The following is a 22145-nucleotide window of genomic DNA, read 5'->3' as shown; positions in this document are numbered from 1 at the left end:
TTGTTGATCGTTACAATAGCATACGTTTTCTGTAAAGATACGAATCAAAACAACTCACCTGTCGAGTAAAACACAAGCGAGATCGGCGTCTCTTTCTAGTTGAAGTTTGTCGTGAAGCTACTTCCGCATTTGTCTACGACACTGTTGTTACGTGGTTTCTACGTCAGTAAAGGCGGTAACAAAAGGTAACTAACGTCATCGACAGGCGACTGCACTGCCCCGCGTCACTGTTTCGAATGGGAATTTTCTCATGATTTACAAGTAGTTGAAAACATTAGAGATATTGTTTGTGATCAGCTGGACAATATATATATATATATATATATATATATATATATAACACTAGCCTAGTGGTTTTTGGATATTTTACTATCTTACAAATTATACCTTTAAATCAGATTAGTGCACGTGACACAGTGATTTTTGATCTGTGTTTACGAGAAGACAGATGTTTATCAAAACCTCATCAGGGTGAAATAAATGCGCTGTTCCTTTAGTAGAAGAAGTCCATGTGGTTGATGGTGCCGTGACTCATTTAAAGGTCAGGGGTCAGATGCATAAACAGTGACTAGATTAAGACAGCGATTAGCTAATGAACTAATCTGTTCAACTAGCCAAAAGGCAAGTCTTTTACATTTTTCTTTATTTAAATTTTACCCCCCCCCCCCTTTCTTTCTTTAGCAGGTTGTAACTTTTTCAAGTTTGTTAGATGAAAATGTAAACTTGTTTATGCAGATGTTTAATGGACAATGGGTTGCAAGTTCAAACCCCAAAAAGCCTGGTGTCTTAACTAACAAAATATGAAATAGAAATATGTTGCAAAGTTTATGAATTATAAAAATAGAAATGTATCATAAGCTGTCACGTTTGGCCAATTTTAATGCATATTTGTTGAATTAAAGTATTATTTCTCACCTTTTGAATCACAGTTAATAGAGCTATGGTTCATGAAAATGTATCATTCATAAATATAATGATATAATGCTAAAAATTTTTAAGTTAAATACAATCCTTAAAAAGCCCTTCAACAGGCGTTATTTAAAAAAAATAACAGTTATTTATAAAATTTTCATCTATTTTACGGTAAAATATGATTGGAACATTTAAAAGTCACACATATGCGTGTATGAGAGTTTTTTTGGTTAATAATAAATGGTCTTGTCCCAGGAGAGTGGGCCGGTATGTTGCCTGATAAAGATGGTCCAAACGGAGGCGGAAGGGTCCAGGACAGCCCCGGGACAGAAGACCCTTCAGTGACCCTGTTCAGAGAATACCTGCGGCTGAAGAGCGTCCACCCAGAGACCGACTACTGCTGTCAAAGATGAGCATGGCAACATCTATGTCAGAGGATCTCATGAAATGTGTCACAATACAGTGAGTTTAAAACCAGCCAAAACTAAAGTTTTCCTTTCTCTTTGAAGTGTTACAAGCTGTTCGTGCATGGATAAGATCCCTAAAGTTGCAAATATTGAAGTCTCAAACCTAAAGAGATATTCTTTATGTGACGAGTGGGGCAGGGCCGAGGGATGTGGGAACGAGCGAGGCCGGTGGAGTGATTGGGAAATGAGCGACACCTGCGACCCACCACCGGTCTCGAGTCCCACAGAGGAGATGGAAGGATATAAAACTGGAGCGACGACAGTGAAGGACGAGAGAGGACCAGGCCTGGGCTTTATTTTATGTTTGGGTTTTCTTTGTGCGCATCAGTCGTCCGTGAGGGGCTGATGCGTTGTTTTGTGTTTATTTTTGTAATTAAAGTTTCATTTTGATTGTCCGCCGGTTCCCGCCTCCTTTTTCCTGATGAATATGAAGGTTTTATTATTACAGTGGCGCCGAAACCCGGGAGAAGGAGGGACGCGCTGCTGAAGATCCCTCGCTGCTGCGGTGAATCCGCGGTGCCATCGAGCAGGCGAGGAGTGTGTCGCTCGAGGTGGTGGGCTAGAGTGAGTTGCCGGGGACGGGCGAGCTCGCTACCGGCCGCCCGTGATGTGGAGGGGCGGCTGCCGTCCGTGAGGGAACGGAGGAGTTGGCGCCGTTCACCAGGGGGCCGGAGCCTGCTGCCTCCGTGAATGTATCTGGAGGAGCAGTGAACGGGGGACTCCTGCCGGCGGTGGAGGAGTGTCGTGCCGTCCGCTGAGGGCCGTCCAGTGCCACCGCCAGGCACCGCGGAGGAGATCACCCAGCTGGTGGAGGGCCGAGCAGCAGTGCGTCTGGGAACCGGAATTTATTTATTTTTTCCTCTCTCCCCTCTCTCGTCTCTGTCGCTCCTCCTTCCATCTCCTTTTCTCTCACCTCGTCTGTCCTACCCCCAGGTTCCTGCAGGTCCCCTTGGGCGGTCCTCCCCCCAGAGGAAGTAGAGCGCAGTCTCAGGAGTACCCACCGGCCTGCGAGGGGCGATGGGGGTATGTGACGAGTGGGGCAGGGCCGAGGGATGTGGGAACGAGTGAGGCCGGTGGAGTGATTGGGAAATGAGCGACACCTGCGACCCACCACCAATCTCGAGTCCCACAGAGGATATTGAAGGATATAAAACTGGAGCGACAACAGTGAAGGATGAGAGAGGACCAGGCCTGGGCTTTATTTTATGTTTGGGTTTTATTTGTGCGCATCAGTTGTCCGTGAGGGGCTGATGCGCTGTTTTGTGTTTATTTTTGTAATTAAAGTTTCATTTTGATTGTCCGCCGGTTCCCGCCTCCTTCTTCCTGATGAATATGAAGGTTTTATTATTACACTTTATAAAAGTTAAGACTTGTCCATGCCCTCCTAAAATGCCTCCACATGTCTACATCACTGTGTGGGGAGATTTGCATAACACCAGCCAAATGTTTACGCTAAGAAAGGTGGCATAACTTTTATTCTCACTGTAGTATTGTTGCTGCCACCGCCGTGTCTTGAAGATTCTGATTCGTTTTTCCAAATATGGTAAGGGGGGTGACATTTCTGTCACATGCATGAGGTGTTCTGCCAATCACAAAGCACTGGATAGCTGGCCAATCAGAGCACACCTTGCTTTTCAGGATGCTGCATTTCAGAAAGGTGGGGCATAGAGGAGAAACAGTAATGTACAGTATGTGGATAATAATGTGTTTTTTTTACCTTAAACCATGTAAACACACATTGCATTACACCAAATAAATAAAATAATGTTCTTTTTAGCAGCATCATATGACCCCTTTAAAAACTTTGACCTGGCAAGCCAGTGTTGTAGTAATACTGAGGTACTACTATAGTTACAGTTGCAGTTAAAGTTGATACTTTTATAAATAGTGGTCAAAATCATGCACGTTTTGAGTTTAAGTAAGAAGAGCTTGAAATTTTTTGGAGAATTATAGTCCGATATTTATGGTTTGGTTGGGTGCAAACAAACATAATATCTATATTAGATATGTAGTTTGCTGGTGAATTGAAGTTTTGTTTCTATGCAGGTACATTGAAGCCATTGGCAGACTGAAGGCGGCTGGGAAGAGATTTTCTCGTACTGTCCATTTAACATTTGTCCCAGGTCAGCTCACAACATGCTCTAAAATGCTAGCAACAGACCATAAATGGGTCATGAACTGCCTCTCTGAGGTCCACTTATAATGTTATCAATATTTTTACATCAAAAATCATAATATAGAAGTAATAGGTGATTTTCTGTCTTGTTTAGTCCATCCATTCTTTTGTAATGTTGGGATCAGAAAGAAGGCAATGCAAAGACTGTGTTTTTTTCCACAGCTTGGCGCTACACAGCATCTTGCTGTTTTCAGAGCATCTTTATTGTTTGGTTTCTGTGTAGACCTGCTTGTCTGTCTCTCTTGTTAACGCTAAGCTACATGTTTAAATCAGTGGGCAGGGCTAAACAGGCAGTGATTTAGAATCGAGGGCGGGGGAAGTTGTAACCTAATGGTTAGAGAGTTTGACTCCTAACCCTAAGGTTGTGGGTTTGAGTCTCGAGCACCAATACCATGACTGAGGTGCCCTTGAGCAAGGCACCGAACCCTCAACCATCCTTGGCTGTATGTTACGTCCGAGTGGCAGCCTCCCGCACTCTCTTGTGAAGCCAACAAGGAAGTGACTAAAACTGCAATTCATCCCCTGGCTGCTTGAGGCTGGCAGCAAAAGGGAGTCAGTCCCATAGACTCCACATGTTAATTTTTTTATTTTTATAACTCATCCATTAAAATTATATTAAACATTAAAGTTCTGCATAATTAAGGGCATGGTCACTTGAGTGACAGGTGGATTGCCGCAGCTGAGACCGCTGTCGAGCTAGGTGGGCGTGGCTTCGGCAACCAGCTCCCGCCTTTTTGCCAAATTTTGATTGTCTGGTAGAGTCGCGCAGTGACGCGCTGCCTAGATGGCAACGGCCTGCTCTGCACACTTTGAGCTTCAAAAACACTCTTCAGGAGTCCACGGGTGACGTCACGAACACTATGTCCATGTTTTTATACAGCCTATGGACACCTCACATGTCACGTCTCTTAAACGGGCAGTGATTTAGAATCAGTGGGTGGGGCTAAACAGGCAGTGATTTAGAATTGGGGTGGGGCTAAACCTGCAGTCATTATTGCATTAAATTAGTTTGTGATAATCATCTGTAAATGAATACTTACGTATACAGTCAGTGTAATTTTAACCAATTTTTTTGGTTGAATGGATGTAGCTGTTTGTAAATTTAATGTGTGGCTTTTGGTCTCATCCACTTCCAGCTATTTTTAGCTGCATAAAACTGCTTGATATAGCACACCAGTGTTTCTTACCATATTATTTTAATGTATTGTCTAAATTTTAAACACACTGGTTTGTAATGCAAACAGTTTTACTGTTTACTCCACTTTTTTATTCTTCCCGTTATTTCACTACAGTGACTAATGAACCGTATGTCTCACACATTCACAGAAAACATAAAATTTCTTCTGTGTTAAAAAATAAGGTGGATGGTCAACGTGGTAAAAGTTGACCCTGAATTGTAGTATTATTGCAAAACATTAAAAACACTTCTGGAAGTAAAATGTGATTTTGAATGGTTTTATGTAATGTCTAAATTTCACGAACACGTTTTTTTTTTTGTTTATATCTTTTGTAGCAAATTAAACATTGCATAACACAGATCCATTGGTGCTTTTGCTTCAGATATTTCCAGTTCTGCAATAAAAGCCACTTGGTGTTTTTAATGTTTTTGCCAGATGAGGAAGTCGGTGGTCACAAAGGAATGGAGACATTTGTGAAACTCCCATAATTTCAAAAGCTGAACATTGGTTTTGCCCTTGATGAAGGTAAACAAACCAGTAGATTAAGTCTTCTAGTTGATGTAGTTGCTTTAGTATTCTGAGGTTTTCTCAAAATTGCAGACTTGATTTTAACAGAGTAAGGGCTGAATTCATTAAACGGTTAAACTGCTTTAGAATCCCTTTAAACAGAAAGACACACAATGCGCCTTCTTATACTTCAAAAACAAATACAGTACAGTTCAGTCTTCATAACATTCAGTTTTTAAACTAAAACATGTATGCACTAATATTAATGAGAGTTTCTGCCTGTTGTATTTGTTCACAGGTTTGGCAAACCCAACCAATGCCCATACTGTCTTCTACGGAGAAAAGAACCCCTGGTGTGAGTATCACATATGCCATAAGCCACATTTACTCTGTGTTCATCTGTGTGCGTGTGTTAATAAACATGCTGTGTCCTGCAGGGATCACAGTCCGCTGTCCAGGAAGTCCAGGTCATGGTTCCAGGTTTGTGGAGAACACAGCAGCAGAGAAACTAGTGAGTGTGTTCAGAATGTAATGTGGCCAAACATTTTTTTTCTGTAAGGATAAAAAAAAAAAAAGATCAAAAATAACATTTATAATGGTGCAAAACATTTATATTTCAAATAAATTCCATGAAATATTAGAACTTTGAAAAATTTGAAATATCCAGCGGTGCGACTGTTAATAATCAGGGGCTGGATTCATGAAGCATTAAGAAAAAGTCTGCCATTTTCTTCTTATATTGTGTATTTTGTTTTCCCAAAAATTCTTCTTAAGAATGTTCTGATCCTTTTTTTAAGACCACGTTTACACTAGTGCATTTTGTTTTAAAACACATAACTTTTGCTGCGAAACAGATCACTGCAGCTTGAGACAGTCTCTTTAATGGTGCGTTCACACCAGACGTGAATGAAGGGTTAAGTGTGAGTGATTTACATGTTAAGTCAATCCAAATATGCGAATAGACATCCTGCGGCGCAAAAGACGCAGCACGAAATGAGCGTTTCTGCCTTTTTGACGCTAGATACGCGCAGATCAGTAACATGAGCACTGAGCTCCCGCTGGTCGCATGGAGCTGATCGTCTCAGAAATCGGTAAAACACATTTTTAAATAGATGCAGTCTTTATAAATAAACTGCATATTTGAGTTTAAAACAACTACATTCTCACCTGAAATACTTTTATAACTACATTTCATGACACAATAAAAGTAATATTTTGAAAACTATCCGAATAAATGGTGGTTGAAATCACAATGCTGCGTGAACTCAACTGGTAGATTCGCATGACGTGAATTTGCGTCTGTTTTGAAGTTAATTTCACACGCGAATGAAGCGAATAAAGTCAAAATGTTCTAGTGTCCAACTACGTGCGAATAGCACAATTTAATAGCGCAAGTCACATCTGGTGTGAACGCCCCATAAAAGTGTTCAAAAACATGGCGCATTAAAACATCAGTCAAGCTGTTTGCGATGCCAATAGTCTGCATGCTTATTATGATTATTAGTATAATCTGCAGGAAGGACAAAAAAACAATCCTTGAAGTGTGAGATTATTAGTGTGCCTTCATCCATTTATTCAGTCAAATAAAAACTGTACATTTCTTCTTAGGTAACATTTTTAAGAACAAAAATTGCACTTAAGAAAAATTCCACGAAGTTCGTAAAAATATTCCTAATTTATTTCTTAAGATGGTCTTCATGATTATGGCTCCAGAAATGTTTCTTGAACAGCAAATCAGAATGATTTCTGAAGGATCAGAAATATCATCTCTTATTTGTGAGGACGCAGTATACACACGTTGAACTATTTTAAACAAAACTCATTCAAAATGTATAGTTGTACATGCAGATTTCATGTTCATTCCCCTATTAATTGACAAACTACATTAAATATGTGTACTACAAAACAAAAACAGCAATATTTAAAATGAACAAATGAAAGCAAAAGGTTGTTTCTATTAAATTGCAAGTAAATATCCTGAAGTCTATTTTTTTGTCCTGTTTCTGATGCATGTGTCTGTGTTGTGTCCACAGCGGCGTGTTATAAACTCCTTCCTGGAGTTCAGAGAGAAAGAGAAAACCCGGTGAGCTTCATTCTCAGTCTGTATTGTAAACATCTGGTTAAAGGAGATCTGTTAAATGTGAAACTACCTGTGTGATTTCCAGGCTGAACACCAATGAGTGTTTTACTCTGGGTGATGTCACCACTGTGAACATGACCATTGTGAAAGGGGGCGTGGCTAATAATGTGGTTCCTGCATAAATGGATGTCAGCTTTGACTTGAGAATCCCGTCCACCGTTAACCTGCAGGTGTGTATCTGGATCATTATATGCAAGTCTCTTTTTATTTATTAAATTATTTGGCTTTGAACTGATTCTTTTGCCATGTGTCACTACCGTTCTCTTACGAGAGTTCTCTCGTACTGCGTCTTAGCTAAGACGCTACGGGAAAAGTCTATTTTCACGAAATACTGAAGCAAAAAATGATCCTTAATTTTGAATTATTGTAAAACGCATTTGCAGCAGCACACAGCCATAGGCGAGACGGCTCGCTCGCTCATTGGCTGCTCTGCGGCAACTGCACAAGCCTATCGAGCGCAGGCTGATGCAACATCAGACCAATAAGGCCGCTTCGCGCCCTTCATGCCACTTCCCGCCGAAACGGGTGTGGCCTAGCCCTATAAAGGGAGCTCGAAAAGGCTGACTCACCTGATTTTTCATCTCTTCAGCGAAGCTCACGCATCGTTGGATCACGAGAGGAAGCAAGCGCCGTCTGATAAGCATCTCAGCGGGACGAGCCACTTCTGAAGCCGCTGGCCTTCGCCGCCTTCCACTGCCGTTCCTGCTGCGCTCTCCGGCGCCTATATCCTTTTATATCCTTGTGTGTGTTCGCCCTGCGACACACACTCGTAAAAGAGCTGCGTCTTTTTAAAGATGCCCTCGTGCGGCTCGTGCAGAGCCCCACTCAGCGAAGGAGACCGTCACGTCATCTGTGTCTCCTGCCTGGGTGAGGATCATGCAGCGCTCGCGCTCGCTGACGGCGGCTGCCCTCACTGCGAGTTACTGCCGATGGTGACTCTGAGGACTCGCCTGGCATTCTTCTCCGAGCCTGCATCCTCCGCTGCGCCGCAGCGCCGTAAAAAGCGCCGCTCCCAGCGATTACCGGAACCGCCTCCAGCTCAACCGAGCTCGCTGGTTCTCCCTGCTTCACCGGCCTCCCTTGCATCGCTTCCCGATGGTCAGCGCCCGCTGTCTGCTGCCGCGTCTTCCGAGGAAGTGGATCTCAGGGCCGCGTCGGAGGAAGAGGACACGTGCTCTCTGCTAGCTTCGGGCAGTGAAGGTTGGGCGAACTCCGGGGATCTCGCGCCTTCTGCTCAGAGGCCCAGCCGACAGCTGATATCGAGAAGGAGCTGATGCGAGTGCTCACGCTGGCGGCGGCGAGCCTCGGCCTCGAGTGGTCTGCACCAGCGCCCCCCTCTCGTTCCCGGCTGGATGGTAGCTTTCTTCCGGATGAGCGTATTTCTCCCAGCTCGAATCCCGCCCCGTTTCTTCCTGAGCTTCATGAAGAAGTGGCGAAAGCTTGGAACGCTCCATTCTCGGCGCGAACTCGTTTGTCTGTTTCGCCAGCATTCTCCACACTGGACGATGCTAAAAACAGAGGCTACCAGTCACTTCCGCCGGTGGAACAGGCTATAGCAACGCACCTTTGCCCGCCCTCTGCTGGACGGCGGACGAAAGCGCCGTTGCCATCGAAAGCCTGCCCCATGACGTCATCTCTGCTCGCACGGATCTTTTCTGCTGCTGGGCAGGCTGCGTCTGCGCTACACACCATGGCCACGCTGCAGATTTTCCAGGGCGATCTCCTCCGCAAGCTGGATGAGATGGGGCCTGAAGCTATCTGTCTCGCGGATCTGAGGAGTGCTTCGGATCTCTCCCTCCGCGCTACTAAGTCCGCTACACAGGCCATGGGACGGGTTATGGCTTCCGCTACGGTGGCTGAGAGAAATTTGTGGCTAACGCTTTCGGACATGGCAGAGTCTGAGCGTGCTGCGTTCCTCGACGCCCCGCTGACTCCTGTTGGCCTCTTCGGATCGTCTGTCAATGAGTTTGTCGAGGGATTCGTCGAGGACCAGAAAGCTTCGCAAGCTTTTAAGCACTTCTTGCCGAAGCGCTCCGGTTCTGCAGCGAGTCACGCTAGACTGGCCCCGCAAAGCTCTCAGTCACGCCCCCCGCCTCCAGCTGCTTCATCGCGACAGCGTCAGCAACGCAGCTCGGGACCCCGTTCTCGCTCTACCAGCCGTCGCCCCGCGCCACGGGAGTCACGGCAGAGGTTTACGGTGAAGCCGGAAGCCCCGAAGTCATCCTAGCACTTCTAGGAAAGCGGCGGTGTACGAGTTCCGCTGTGGCCGAGCTCTCACCCAAGCGCGCCGCTGTTTCAGTTCCAGGAATTGTGACTGTCTCAGCATTTTCTGCAATGCGCAAGCCTGCACAGTTGCCCGCTTGCCTGCACACAAAAGCCATTATCACGGCTACCCAGATATTTCCCGAAAAGAGTGTTATTTCTGGTGTTCCGGCCACGGCCGATGGTGCTATAAATGTAGTGACGATGCCCACTCCTCAGTGCCCATCTCCACATATAAGCACAGCCCTGCACACAGGGCTCGTTTCTGTAAAAACGAAACCCGTGCACGTACGCTCTGCCCAGGCAGACAGCGAGTCGAAAGCAGTAAATGTGCACGCTTACAGCCCACAGTTACTCGCAGACATCACGAGTCCTACGGGACCCGCTCAGCCCTCCCTCAATCGGTTAAGCACCGTGACGGGGTCGAGGAAGAGCTATCTGCCCGCTGTGATCAGCGCGCTCCCCGCCTCAAATTCCACAGGCATAGCGCCCATGGTGCAGCACATCGAAGCGCCGCCGTTGCCCAGTCAACAGAGCGCGCTTCGCATCCAGCCCTTAGCCATTCATCCAGATGCAAGGTCAGCACTTCCAGGGGTTTCGGATTGGGTGCTATACATTATAAAGAGAGGCTACTCGCTACAGTTTTTTCGACGCCCTCAGCGCTTTTTAGCGCGCGTCGAAAATACGGTCAAAACAGAAGTAGCACACCTACTTCGGGCCGAAATATCAAAACTGTTGAGCAAAGGGGCTGTGGAGCCTGTATCTCAAGCTCAAAGCGAAGGGGGGCTGTACAGCAGATACTTTCTAGTGCCCAAGAAAGACAGGGGCGCGTATTTTCAAATACAGATAGCGTCACGTCACAGGCGATACTTGAGATTCGCCTTCGAGGGCCAGACATACCAGTTTACAGTCCTGCCGTTCGGCTTGTCCGTGGCTCCTCGTACGTTTACGAGGTGCATGGACGCAGCGCTCGCTCCTCTCAGACTCAGAGGCATGCGAGTGCTGAACTATTTGGACGACTGGCTGATTCTGGCTCAATCATGATCAGAGCTCGTGGAACACGGGGCCATTTTACTCGATCACCTCGAGAAACTCGGTCTCAGTGTCAACTGGACGAAGAGTTCGCTGAACCCCAGTCAGACGATACTGTTTTTGGACTCTGTCAGACGATACTGCTCTGGACTCACGTTCCATGACGGCGCGGCTGTCGCCACAGCGCCCGTTGGGAATTCAGCGCGCAGCGAGCTCTCTCCGCTGTGGCGCGACCGTCTCGCTCAGAGAGTTTCAGAAGATGCTGGGTCTCATGGCCTCATCTCCAGTTCTTCGGTTGGGCCTGCTCCGCATGCGCCCCCTGCAGTTCTGGCTGAGAGCGCGGATATCTGGTCGGCTGCGTCTCAGGGTCATTTAGAGCTGCGTTACAGCCCTGAAACCCTGGACAGCGAACGACTGGTACCAATCAGGTGTAAGCCTGGGGACTTCCTCAAAAGTGAAGATGGTGTCGACGGACGCCTCCACTTCGGGATGGGGAGCGCTGCTCGAGGGCAGACCGTCCTTTGGCCTGTGGTCAGAATGGGAAAAGCTCCAACATATCAACTGTCTGAAAATGCTGGCAGTGGAGAACACGCTGACGCATTTTTGTCCCCGAATCAAAGGCCACCACGTCTTAGTCCGTTCGGACAACATGTCTGTGGTGTCCTACATAAATCGCCAGGGCGGTCTTGGGTCCCGAAACCTGTACAGGTTGGCGGAACGCCTCCTGGTTTGGGCTCAGTGCAACTTGCGCTCGCTGAGGGAAGTTCATGTGCCTGGGCTACAGAATCTGGGTCCAGACAGGCTGTCCAGAAACAACATTCCCACGGGCGAATGGTCTCTACACCCGCAAACAGTCCAGCTGTTGTGGGAGAGATTTGGCAGGGCGGAAGTGGACCTCTTCGCGTCCCACGAAAACGCTCACTGCCCCGCGTTCTTTTCCAAGAATGAAAGCGCGCTGTCACGGAGATGGCCGTGCTGCCCGCTCTATGCTTTCCCCCCCGTCTCCCTCCTTCCGCAGGTGATAGAACGGGTGAGGGAAACGAGATGCTCAATACTGCTTGTAGCACCATTTTGGAAGAACCAACCATGGTTTCCAGATTTGATGCAGTTAGCAGACACTGCCCCGTGGCCAGTGCCGTTGAGGAGGGATCTCCTCTCGCAGGCCGGGGGCTCGATTTGGCACCCTCAACCGGAGTTGTGGTCCCTCCATGTGTAGGCGCTCAACGGTTACCCGCTGATCTCTCAGTGGGAGTGCTAAATACCATCACTCAGGCTAGAGCTCCGTCGACGCGACGGCTGTATGCCTCGAAGTGGTCGGTGTTCTCCAGCTGGTGCACAGCTCGGGGATGTTCACCCCTTAGTTGTGAGGTGACGGAGGTTCTCTCCTTCCTACAGGAGCTGTTGGATAAGGGCAGAGCCCCCTCCATGCTCAAAGTTTACATGGCGGCTATAGCAGATAGCGCTGAGACAGCGCTCGGTCAGTCAATAGGAAGGAACGATTTGGTCATCCGCTTCCTTAGAGGAGCTAGGAGGCTGAATCCTCCCAGACCTCCGTCAGTCCCTGTATGGGACCTCGCGACGGTTTTGGAGGCCATGAAAGCTTCCCCTTTCTAGCCTATCCAAACGATTAGCCTCAAGCATCTGTTGTTCAAGACAGTGTTCTTGTTGGCTCTCGCTTCAGTGAAGCGTGTGGGTGACCTGCATGCGCTCTCGGTGAGCTCGTCGTGCTTGGAGTTTGGGCCTAATGACTCAAGGGTCATACTAAAACCTAGGCACGGTTATGTGCCGAAATCCCTCAACACGCCGTTTCGGGCTCAGGTTATTGCCCTGTCTGCCCTCTCGGTGTCAGGAGAGGATGGAGACTTGAGTCTTCTTTGCCCTGTTAGGGCTTTAAGAGCTTATGTGTCTCGCTCCGCTGTCTTTAGACGGACTGAGCAGCTGTTTGTCTCGTTCAGTGGACGTTCCAAAGGAATGGCTGTTTCGAGACAGAGCCTATCCAGATGGATAGTTGACGCCATAGCGTTAGCTTACGCTTCCAGGGGCCTTTTTCATAAACAAACAGCCTTAACACTTCTGATTAAACATTTTCAGTATTTTATATTGACATTAACAGGAATAAATTCAATTCAATTCAATTCAAGTTTATTTGTATAGCGCTTTTTACAATACAAATCATTACAAAGCAACTTTACAGAAAATTATGTTTCTACAATATTTAGTAGTAGCTAGTAGTTTGTGCACGTTTGACAGGATTTTAGAAAAATAAAAATAATAATAATAATACAAGACGTAGTCAGCTAGATGATGAACTATCAATATTATTAATTAATAGTAATTATAGGATGCAGTCACACATGTAGCAATAATTGTTAGTTCTGTTTGTTGATTCAAGGTTAGCATCATCTGGGGTCCTCTGAGGGTCAGCATCATCTCTTCTCAGGTGTTCTGGATCCAGACTGGAGCTTGTGTAAATCCTAGTTACCACGGGATGTAAATCCCGTGGCAAAACATAGAAACAAAATAGAGACATCATTAGCATAGCTGCTGATCCAACAAAGTAAAATTAGTTTAACCCAAGCTAAAGAATAAAAATGCAGATGCAACTACACTCACAATTTAAGAGATACATTATTCGAATGCTTGGCGAAAGAGATGCGTTTTTAATCTAGATTTAAACAGAGAGAGTGTGTCTGAACCCCGAACATTATCAGGAAGGCTATTCCAGAGTTTGGGAGCCAAATGTGAAAAAGCTCTACCTCCTTTAGTGGACTTTGCTATCCTAGGAACTACCAAAAGTCCAGCGTTTTGTGACCTTAGGGTGCGTGATGGGTTGTAGCGTGGTAGAAGGCTAGTTAGGTACGCAGGAGCTAAACCATTTAGGGCCTTATAGGTAAGTAATGATAATTTGTAACAGATACGGAACTTAATAGGTAGCCAGTGCAGAGACTGTAAAATTGGGGTAATATGATCATATTTTCTTGACCTGGTAAGGACTCTAGCTGCTGCATTTTGGACTACCTGTAGCTTGTTTATTGACGAAGCAGGACAACCACCTAGAAGTCCATTACAATAGTCCAGTCTAGAGGTCATGAAAGCATGAACTAGCTTTTCTGCATCAGAAACAGATAACATGTTTCGTAGCTTGGCAATGTTTCTAAGATGGAAGAATGCGGTTTTTGTAACATTGGAAATATGATTTTCAAAAGACAAATTGCTGTCTAATATAACACCCAGATTTCTGACTGTAGAGGAAGTAACAGTACATCCGTCTAGTTGCAGATTGTAATCTACAAGATTCTGTGTGGTGTTTTTTGGTCCAATAATTAATATCTCTGTCTTATCCGAATTTAATTGGAGAAAATTATTTGTCATCCAATCTTTTACATTTTTAACACACTCTGTTAGCTTAGATAATTGGGAAGTTTCATCTGGTCTCGTTGAAATATATAGCTGAGTATCATCAGCATAACAGTGGAAGCTAATTCCGTATTTTCTAATAATATTACCAAGGGGCAACATGTATATTGAAAATAGAAGGGGACCTAGGACGGATCCTTGTGGCACTCCATATTTTACTGATGATAAATGAGATGACACCCCATTTAAGTAAACAAAATGGTAGCGATCGGACAGGTAGGATCTAAACCATCTTAGAGCCTGCCCTTGAATACCTGTATAGTTTTGTAATCGATCTATGAGTATGTCATGATCTATGGTGTCGAACGCAGCACTAAGATCAAGTAAGACTAGAAATGAGATGCAGCCTTGATCTGACGCAAGAAGCAGGTCATTTGTAATTTTAACAAGTCCAGTTTCTGTGCTATGGTGGGGCCTAAAACCTGACTGAAATTCTTCATACAGATCATTTTTATGCAGGAAGGTGCTCAATTGAGCAGACACAACTTTTTCTAAAATTTTAGACATAAATGGAAGATTTGAAATAGGCCTATAATTTGCCAGTACACTAGGATCTAGTTTTGGTTTCTTAATAAGAGGCTTGATAACCGCCAGCTTGAATGGTTTTGGGACGTGACCTAAAGATAACGACGAGTTAATGATATTGAGAAGCGGTTCTTCGGCTACAGGTAACAGCTCTTTTAGTAATTTAGTGGGTACAGGATCTAATAAACATGTTGTTGGTTTAGATACAGTGATAAGTTTATTTAGCTCTTCCTGTCCTATATTTGTAAAGCACTGCAGTTTATTTTTGGGTGCGATGGATGAAACTGAAGTGTTAGACGCTGTAGAATCTACATTCGCTATTGTATTTCTAATGTTATCTATTTTATCAGTGAAGAAATTCATAAAGTCATTATTATTTAACGTTGGTGGAATATTTGAATCAGGTGGCGTCTGGTAATTTGTTAATTTAGCCACTGTGCTAAATAAAAACCTTGGATTGTTTTGGTTATTTTCAATGAGTTTGTGGATATGCTCTGCCCTAGCAGTTTTTAGAGCCTGTCTATAGCTGGACATACTGTTTTTCCATGCAATTTTAAAAACTTCCAAGTTAGTTTTTCTCCATTTGCGTTCAAGACTACGAGTTACTTTCTTGAGAGAGTGAGTATTACTGTTATACCATGGCACAGTACGTTTTTCTCTAACCTTTTTCAATTTGATGGGGGCAACAGCTTCTAATGTATTAGAGAAAATAGTGCCCATGTTGTCAGTAATTTCGTCTAATTCATGTGTATTTTTGGGTACAAATAGCAGTTGAGATAGATCAGGCAGGTTATTTGCGAATCTGTCTTTGGTGGCTGGAACAATAGTTCTGCCCAGACGGTAACGCTGAGACATATAGTTAATATCAGTTATACGCAGCATGCACGATACAAGGAAATGGTCTGTAATATCATCACATTGGGGTACAATATCTATAGCAGTAAGATCGATTCCATGCGATATAATTAGATCTAGTGTATGATTAAAACGATGAGTGGGCCCGGTGACATTTTGCTTGACTCCAAAGGAGTTTATTAGGTCAGTAAACGCAAGTCCTAATGTATCATTTGCATTATCAACGTGAATATTAAAATCTCCCATGATTAGCGCCTTATCAACTGTAACTAGAAGGTCTGAGAGGAAATCTGCAAATTCTTTTAGGAATTCTGTATACGGCCCTGGTGGTCTATACACAGTAGCCAGAGCAAGAGATACATTAGATTTCTTTTGCATGTCTGACAGTGTAACATTTAGCAGAAGTATTTCAAAAGAGTTAAACCTGTATCCTGTTTTCTGGGTAACATTGAGAATATCACTATATATTGTTGCAACACCTCCTCCACGACCAGTCTGACGGGGCTCATGCTTATAACAGTAGTTTGGTGGAGTAGACTCATTTAGACCAAAATAATCATTTGGTTTTAGCCAGGTTTCAGTCAAGCAGAGTACATCAAAACTATTTTCTGTGATCATTTCATTTACAATAACTGCTTTGGGTGTGAGTGATCTAATATTTATGAGCCCAAACTTTAAAAATTGTTTTTGTTCATTTACTTTACATTTTTCTGGTTTAATTACGATAAGATTTTTTCTAGATCCTACATTATATTTTGACCTCACTATTCGGGGAACAGACACAGTCTTAATAGTTTTTACAGCACAAGTACTTTTATCATTTAAGCGGGTGGAACAAAATTCATCATAATAGTTATTAGAGAATTGTCTTACTAGTCACATGGAGCGAAGTGTCCTGGAGATGTTGTCAGAGAGCAGCTCCGCTCCGATTCTGCTGGGGTGTAATCCATCAGCGCGAAACAGCCTAGGACGCTCCCAGAAAAGATTCCAGTTATTAACAAATAGCAGTTTCTGTTCTTTACACCATGACAACAACCATTCATTTAAAGCAAAAAGTCTACTGAACCTTTCGTGTCCTCGTCGATACGTGGGCAGTGGTCCTGACACGACGATCGTCGCCGCGGGCGTCGTGCTGCGAACCGTCTCGATCAGGCTCCTGAAGTCCCTCTTCAGCGTCTCCGTCTGCCGCAGCGTGGTGTCGTTAACCCCGGCGTGAAGCACGACCGCTCTGGGGCTCTCGTCGACCTTCAGGATCGCGGGTATCTGCGCAGAAACATCGAGAACACGAGCACCAGGCAAACAATGAGTGTGCACTTTACCTTCGGCTAACGTAGCACTTACGTGTCGGACGATGGAGTCTCCGATGATCACAGCGTCGCGTCCTGTCTCGCGGAGGGGAGCGAAGCGGTTCCGGATGGAGATGTCGAAGGCAGGAGGGGGAGAAGTCGTCGCCCGGGACCCGGCTCGCGTCCTCCGCTGTGGATGCACCCAGGGTCCGTGGTGTCCCGGCGTCGCAGTGAAGGACATCTGGGAAGATCGCGTCCTGGGTGCACCGGGCCTGTGCAGAGAAACACACGGAGTAGATGTGGTGGGACTGTTAACAGATCGCTGTATACTTACCCCGGACTTGTGAGCGTCAGCCCGGGATGATTCCAGCGCGGTTCTCCGCTCTCTCAGCTGGGCCTGCCTCACCTCCAGGTCGCGAATCTGCTTTCCCACGGCCTCGAGCTCGAGCTGCACAGAGTGGAGACATTCATCCGCCATTAAAGCAAGTAACAGTGAGTACAGCAGTGGTAATGTGTGTGAATAAAGTATTAGCAATGTTAGCGCAGTTAGCTGCAACCACGCCGCTGATGCTAACGGGCTAAAAGCTAATAGCGGACCCGGGAGATCAAAATAAAACTAGTGATAGCGAGGCGCTCTGATTGTTTTTGTTGTAGAATACAATAGAGGATATATTCACACGTTATATAAACGGAAACGATGATGTATACAATTGATTTTTGAGTTAAAAATAGTCAATGAAAAGAATATAGTGACGGAGCTCAAACGCAGTACAGCCGCCAACTACGAATAAAGCATTTTATCTCTCTGTTTTCAAAAGTAATATAACAACTTTCATAGGACAACTTTGTGTGAACAAATACACATTAAAACAAGTTGAAACCCACCAATTGTCTATTTAGAGCTCCTGCAGCACCGCATTACAATGTGGTTCTCTTTCAAGCATTCACTCTATATTGCAAAGCATCGCTGTGGGAACTCCTTCCCTTCACCAAAATCCTGAAACCTCACAAGATAATGGTAGTTCAGTAACTGGTCAATTGTTGCTAGTTGTAGAGGTTACTACAACTTCTTCACCACATCCGATGGCTACCGGACCAGTACAAGCACTGCATCGCCGGCCTGGGACTGGCCCATGCTGAGGCTGCTCACGGCATCGTCTCCAAGTGAGCAACAGACAACTTTTTCTCATGGATTTTTGCTCATTCAGTCTTTTCTAACAAGTATTAGATTTAGTGTTTCAATTGGCCAACATAGTTCATCCTCATGCCCACTTGCATGTGGGGTGCCACAGTGTTCAATTCTTGCCACAGTCTTATTTTCTTTATAAATGCTACTGATGGGTGCTATCTTTAAGAATTATGGAGTGTTTTATTCACATGTTTTCTGATGATACTCAAATATATTTTCCTTTGCAGCATAAAAATAAAGAATCCTTAGGACCATTGCTGGCTTGTCTAAACAAATTACAAATACAGTTTAAGCAGAACCTGTCGAGGCTGGGGTCTACTTATTAAATGAATCAGCTTTTTGATTGAACTGGTTGAATGAATGATACAGTGACTCTCTCATTAACACAGTCAAATTCTTTATTTTTGAATGAATCCGATGAATCTCAATTACTCACACTTTATAAGTCACTTGCTGTCACATACTTTAGAAATTCAACCAAATATTACATGACTACTCTCTCCAGTTCAGATGCAGACCACCCCGCTTCAATGGCATGGTTCTATCACTGTCGTTTCCTCAAAATGCCCTTTTTCTGAGAATGGAGGCTCTCTGGTCCCAAAAGGAGCAATCAGGTCCAGTATCGAACGTACAGTATCCCTCATTTCTCTTGGGCACCACAAAATAGCCAAGATCGGGGACTGCGTCCGATACTGGACCTTTAACAGAGTGCTTCACAAACGGGCATTTAGGATGGTGACTCTGAAGCAGATCTTGGCAAAAAATCGTTCCAAGGGACTAGTTTGCATCCATTGATCTTTAGGATGCATACTTCCATATTCAGATTGTGTCGCACCGCAGGCGCTTCCTGAGATTCGTGTTCAAGGGCACAGCACATAAGTATTCAGTTCATCCATTCAGGCTGGCTTTAACCCTGCAGACATTATCAAAGTGCATAGATACAGTGCTTTCACTTCTTAAAGTGGACGATTGGCTGATTTTAGCAAATTGCATTGATGCTCTGAGACTGTGGTGTGACCGGGGAATTTTTAGCAGCGCTCTCAGTGGATGAGGATTGTATAACTATGTATTAACTTTGGATCTTGGTCCAAAACCACAATGTTACTCTCCGGCCCAGACCCGGCTACGTGCCTAATTCTCATTTCTTTGCCCGCTTTGTCTGCTGAGCCATTGTTTGTCGGCATCCAAAAAAATTACAATTATTTAAATTATACTTTGCTTTCCTCTAATTACTTAAGACTAAGTACTTCTTTGATACCACAGCTAAAACTACTAGCCTAAGAAAGTTCAAACACGATAAAAGAGTGACCAGTAAAATTAAGAACAAATACACAAATTACAAGCATAAGATAGATACAACAGAACAATTTTAGAAGTAAAATAAGGTTGGTAGTATTCAGGTACAGAAATGTAATTAAGTGAAAAATAACACTGCATAGTGTTCACTGTATAAATTAAATATAGATTGATCTTTGTCAAAGCTGTGATTTGTTGTTTGATGAGCATTAATGACAGCAGCAGGTATTTATATGCTGTCCCTTTAAGACCTGATACACAGATCCAATTTAATGATACACATCCAATTTCTTTTTCATCTCTTCTCTTTTACTAAAGACATAACCGACTGGATTTACCAGAATGATTGTCGAGATTGGTATTTTCTCATAACTGTGTTTATATATGTGTCTGTTCAAAAGCAATGAGTGAAGGAGATATGAAAGTGGATTTAGTTTGGTGTTACGTGCCTTTTTGCATGTGCACGCTTCATAGTGTGTGGCTGTGAACATCGTGCAAGTAACGCATTGAGTTTCCTTAAGCTTTTTCTTATTTTGGAATTATTTAAAATCACTTGTGTGTGTAAAAAGCATACAAATTATAAACTTTCACTCTACCATGGTTATTTTGCAATGAATCCGTGGATGCCTTGATGTCGTACGGATAACTGATCAACTACGATCCGTTCAACCACTAATATTGACCACTTGGCTCTTTAGACAGTCTAATCAGCTATTTTTGTGCCACAGTGACTCTACTAAGGGACAAGCAGTATCAAAGCAGAGGCTTTCTCACTGGATAGTGGATGCTATCATGTCTGTTATGTGAGCCGTGACAGGAATCCCCTCTCAACATCAGAATACGACGCAGGCTATTGTTTAGTCATGGGCCTGGTCTAAAGGCACATCTACTTGTATTTGGGATATATGCTTTGCAGTTGGCTGGTCCTCTCAGAATACTTTCCCCAGGTTATACATACTAGATGTACCATCCTTGACATCTCAAATGTTTTTGTTGAGTCACTAACCTCACTTGTTTTTCTAGTTCATTATTATGATTGCAATTTGACACAAAGTTTGTTACCCATACTGTACAGGTCTATGCATTTTCAGGTGTTTATTACATTGCTGTGTCTGCCCTGTGTTCAGTGCAGTTGCTCAGTCTGGCTGGATATTCAAATTCAGTATACCTTCACAGAGACACTTGTCAAAAAAATTTCGGAGATAGCCATGCTCGCTGCTTGATCAGTGCTTCAGCTAATCCAGTTTGCATAGATTAGAGACAGTTGGCCAGTTTAGTGCCATTATCCTATAAAACGTCAGGATTTCTGAGAAATTTTAGCCGTTGCCACATCGATGCTTTGCAATGTCTTGTTGCCACTCTCAGGGAAATGAGGTTACAACAGTAACCGGAAACGTTTTCATGTCGCTCGTAACCACAGAAAGACATCGGCTCTAGAGATGCACTAGTGACATCACTTGCATTCCTTAGAACCTTCGATAATTATAAAAGAGTAGATTTCACATCTTAGATACAGTGCTTCTGTGCCGAACCATTCAGCTTCATTGTATTGGTCAATACATACACTCATGAGTGTAAATTGGTTTGCATGTGTCAGTGTCTGCTGTTGATAGCTTTGTTGTAGCATCCTTTCAGCGGTTAATAGTTTTCACATGATGGGCATCAGCGCTGCTCAGTGCATTATCCCACCACCTGTTACTGACTGTTCACTTGCTGCCTAAAAATTTTACCCCTTGACAGGTGCCATTGTTAAACTTTCAGCATTGTAGTGTTGTGGCTGAACTGTATGTGTGTGTGGGTTGTGTGAGAGAATATACTACACACAGACATTGTTTTAAGCAGTGACGCATGCAGCATGGCCCTGTGCTCTTGTAGCCATAAACATGTATACTATATTTACTTATGTCTATGATTGTAGCAGTCACGAGGCTGCCTCCACTGATAGCACAGTCAGTGCTGCAAATTAAGTTTTTAATGACATGATAACATCATGGATGTTGATGTCATTTTTGTAGAATACAATGAAATTACTCACATTTTCTGTAATTTTCACAATCATTTTACCTGTATTTCAAATCCGACATCGTACTCAGATAGACCAATAGGATGGAAATTGATTTGACAAATTAAGTTCAACGCTGTACCTAAATAATCTAAAATTATCGGTGCAAACTAATAACTAAGGCGTATCAAAAAAAACAACAACAAAAAAGTACAACTTGCATTTTAATTTGCATGCATTGTGCATACTGTTAGGCACCTCTCTCCAAGTCTCTCTCCAAGTCTCCAAGTCTCTGCTTGGCTGGGTATCTATTTCAATACATACATACTGCTTTTCGTGTGGTTAAAAGGAAAAGTAATTTTGTAAACATTTTTTGTCACCAAGACATAATTTCTCCTGCTACTTCTAACCTCTCTCTCTTTTCAGTGGTCTCAAGCTCCCATAACACATGCTTGTGAAGCTGTTTCTGCTAGCTGTGCAGGCTGCACAGTCTCTTTAGCATTCCCCCACCAAATATCACAAGCTCCCAGTGGACTACAGTTATAATAGCTAAAACTAGTGCAAAGCTGCTTACGCTGGCAACTCATGCCCTCACATCTCACTCTTTTCCTCCTGCTATTTCTAATCCTGTTCCTTTTCAGCGGCCTTCAGCTCGCATAGCAGACACTCGCATGAGGCTTCCTCTGCTAGCCATGCAGGATGCACAGGCTCTTCAGGATGTCAAAAACCCCACTCCCTCCCCGTGGCCTACAGCAACTGAAGGAAGCATTAGGCTGTCTCCGCTTGCAACTCAGGCCAACACATCTGAGGCCTTTTCTCTAATTTCTAATGACTAATTTTCCTTTTTAGTTGCCTCCTGCTCCCATAGAAGATGATTTAAACGTCAGGCTGCCTATGCTGA

The 22145-nt window shown here is 44.1% G+C and overlaps 2 protein-coding genes and 1 long non-coding RNA gene across 3 annotated transcripts in view; 1 reads left to right on the top strand and 2 right to left on the bottom strand.

The window, feature by feature from the left end:
- Positions 1-22145, top strand: part of LOC132160094 (NACHT, LRR and PYD domains-containing protein 3-like) — a 274868-nt gene that overhangs the window by 44448 nt on the left and 208275 nt on the right. The gene's annotated exons all lie outside the window — the stretch shown is intronic.
- Positions 1-22145, bottom strand: part of LOC132160112 (uncharacterized) — a 124621-nt gene that overhangs the window by 85889 nt on the left and 16587 nt on the right. The window lies entirely within an intron of this gene.
- Positions 16337-17243, bottom strand: LOC132160106 (uncharacterized). The gene is made up of 2 exons (XM_059569826.1): positions 16813-17243; positions 16337-16734 (listed from the first exon to the last, which is right to left on the bottom strand). The coding sequence occupies exons 1-2, from the start codon at positions 17233-17235 to the stop codon at positions 16348-16350; spliced, it is 810 nt and encodes a 269-aa protein (XP_059425809.1). The 5' UTR covers positions 17236-17243; the 3' UTR covers positions 16337-16347.

The sequence above is a fragment of the Carassius carassius genome, chromosome 16, assembly GCF_963082965.1.
Source record: "Carassius carassius chromosome 16, fCarCar2.1, whole genome shotgun sequence".
In the NCBI taxonomy this organism is placed as follows: domain Eukaryota; kingdom Metazoa; phylum Chordata; class Actinopteri; order Cypriniformes; family Cyprinidae; genus Carassius; species Carassius carassius.
This window is presented reverse-complemented; position numbering and strand designations above follow the sequence as displayed.

Coding starts and splice junctions, on each gene's coding strand:
- LOC132160106 (XM_059569826.1), bottom strand. CDS start 17,235: ATGGCGGATGAATGTCTCCACTCTGTGCAGCTCGAGCTCGAGGCCGTG. Junction 16,735..16,812: donor GAGACTCCATCGTCCGACAC/GTAAGTGCTACG, acceptor GTTTCTGCGCAG/ATACCCGCGATCCTGAAGGT.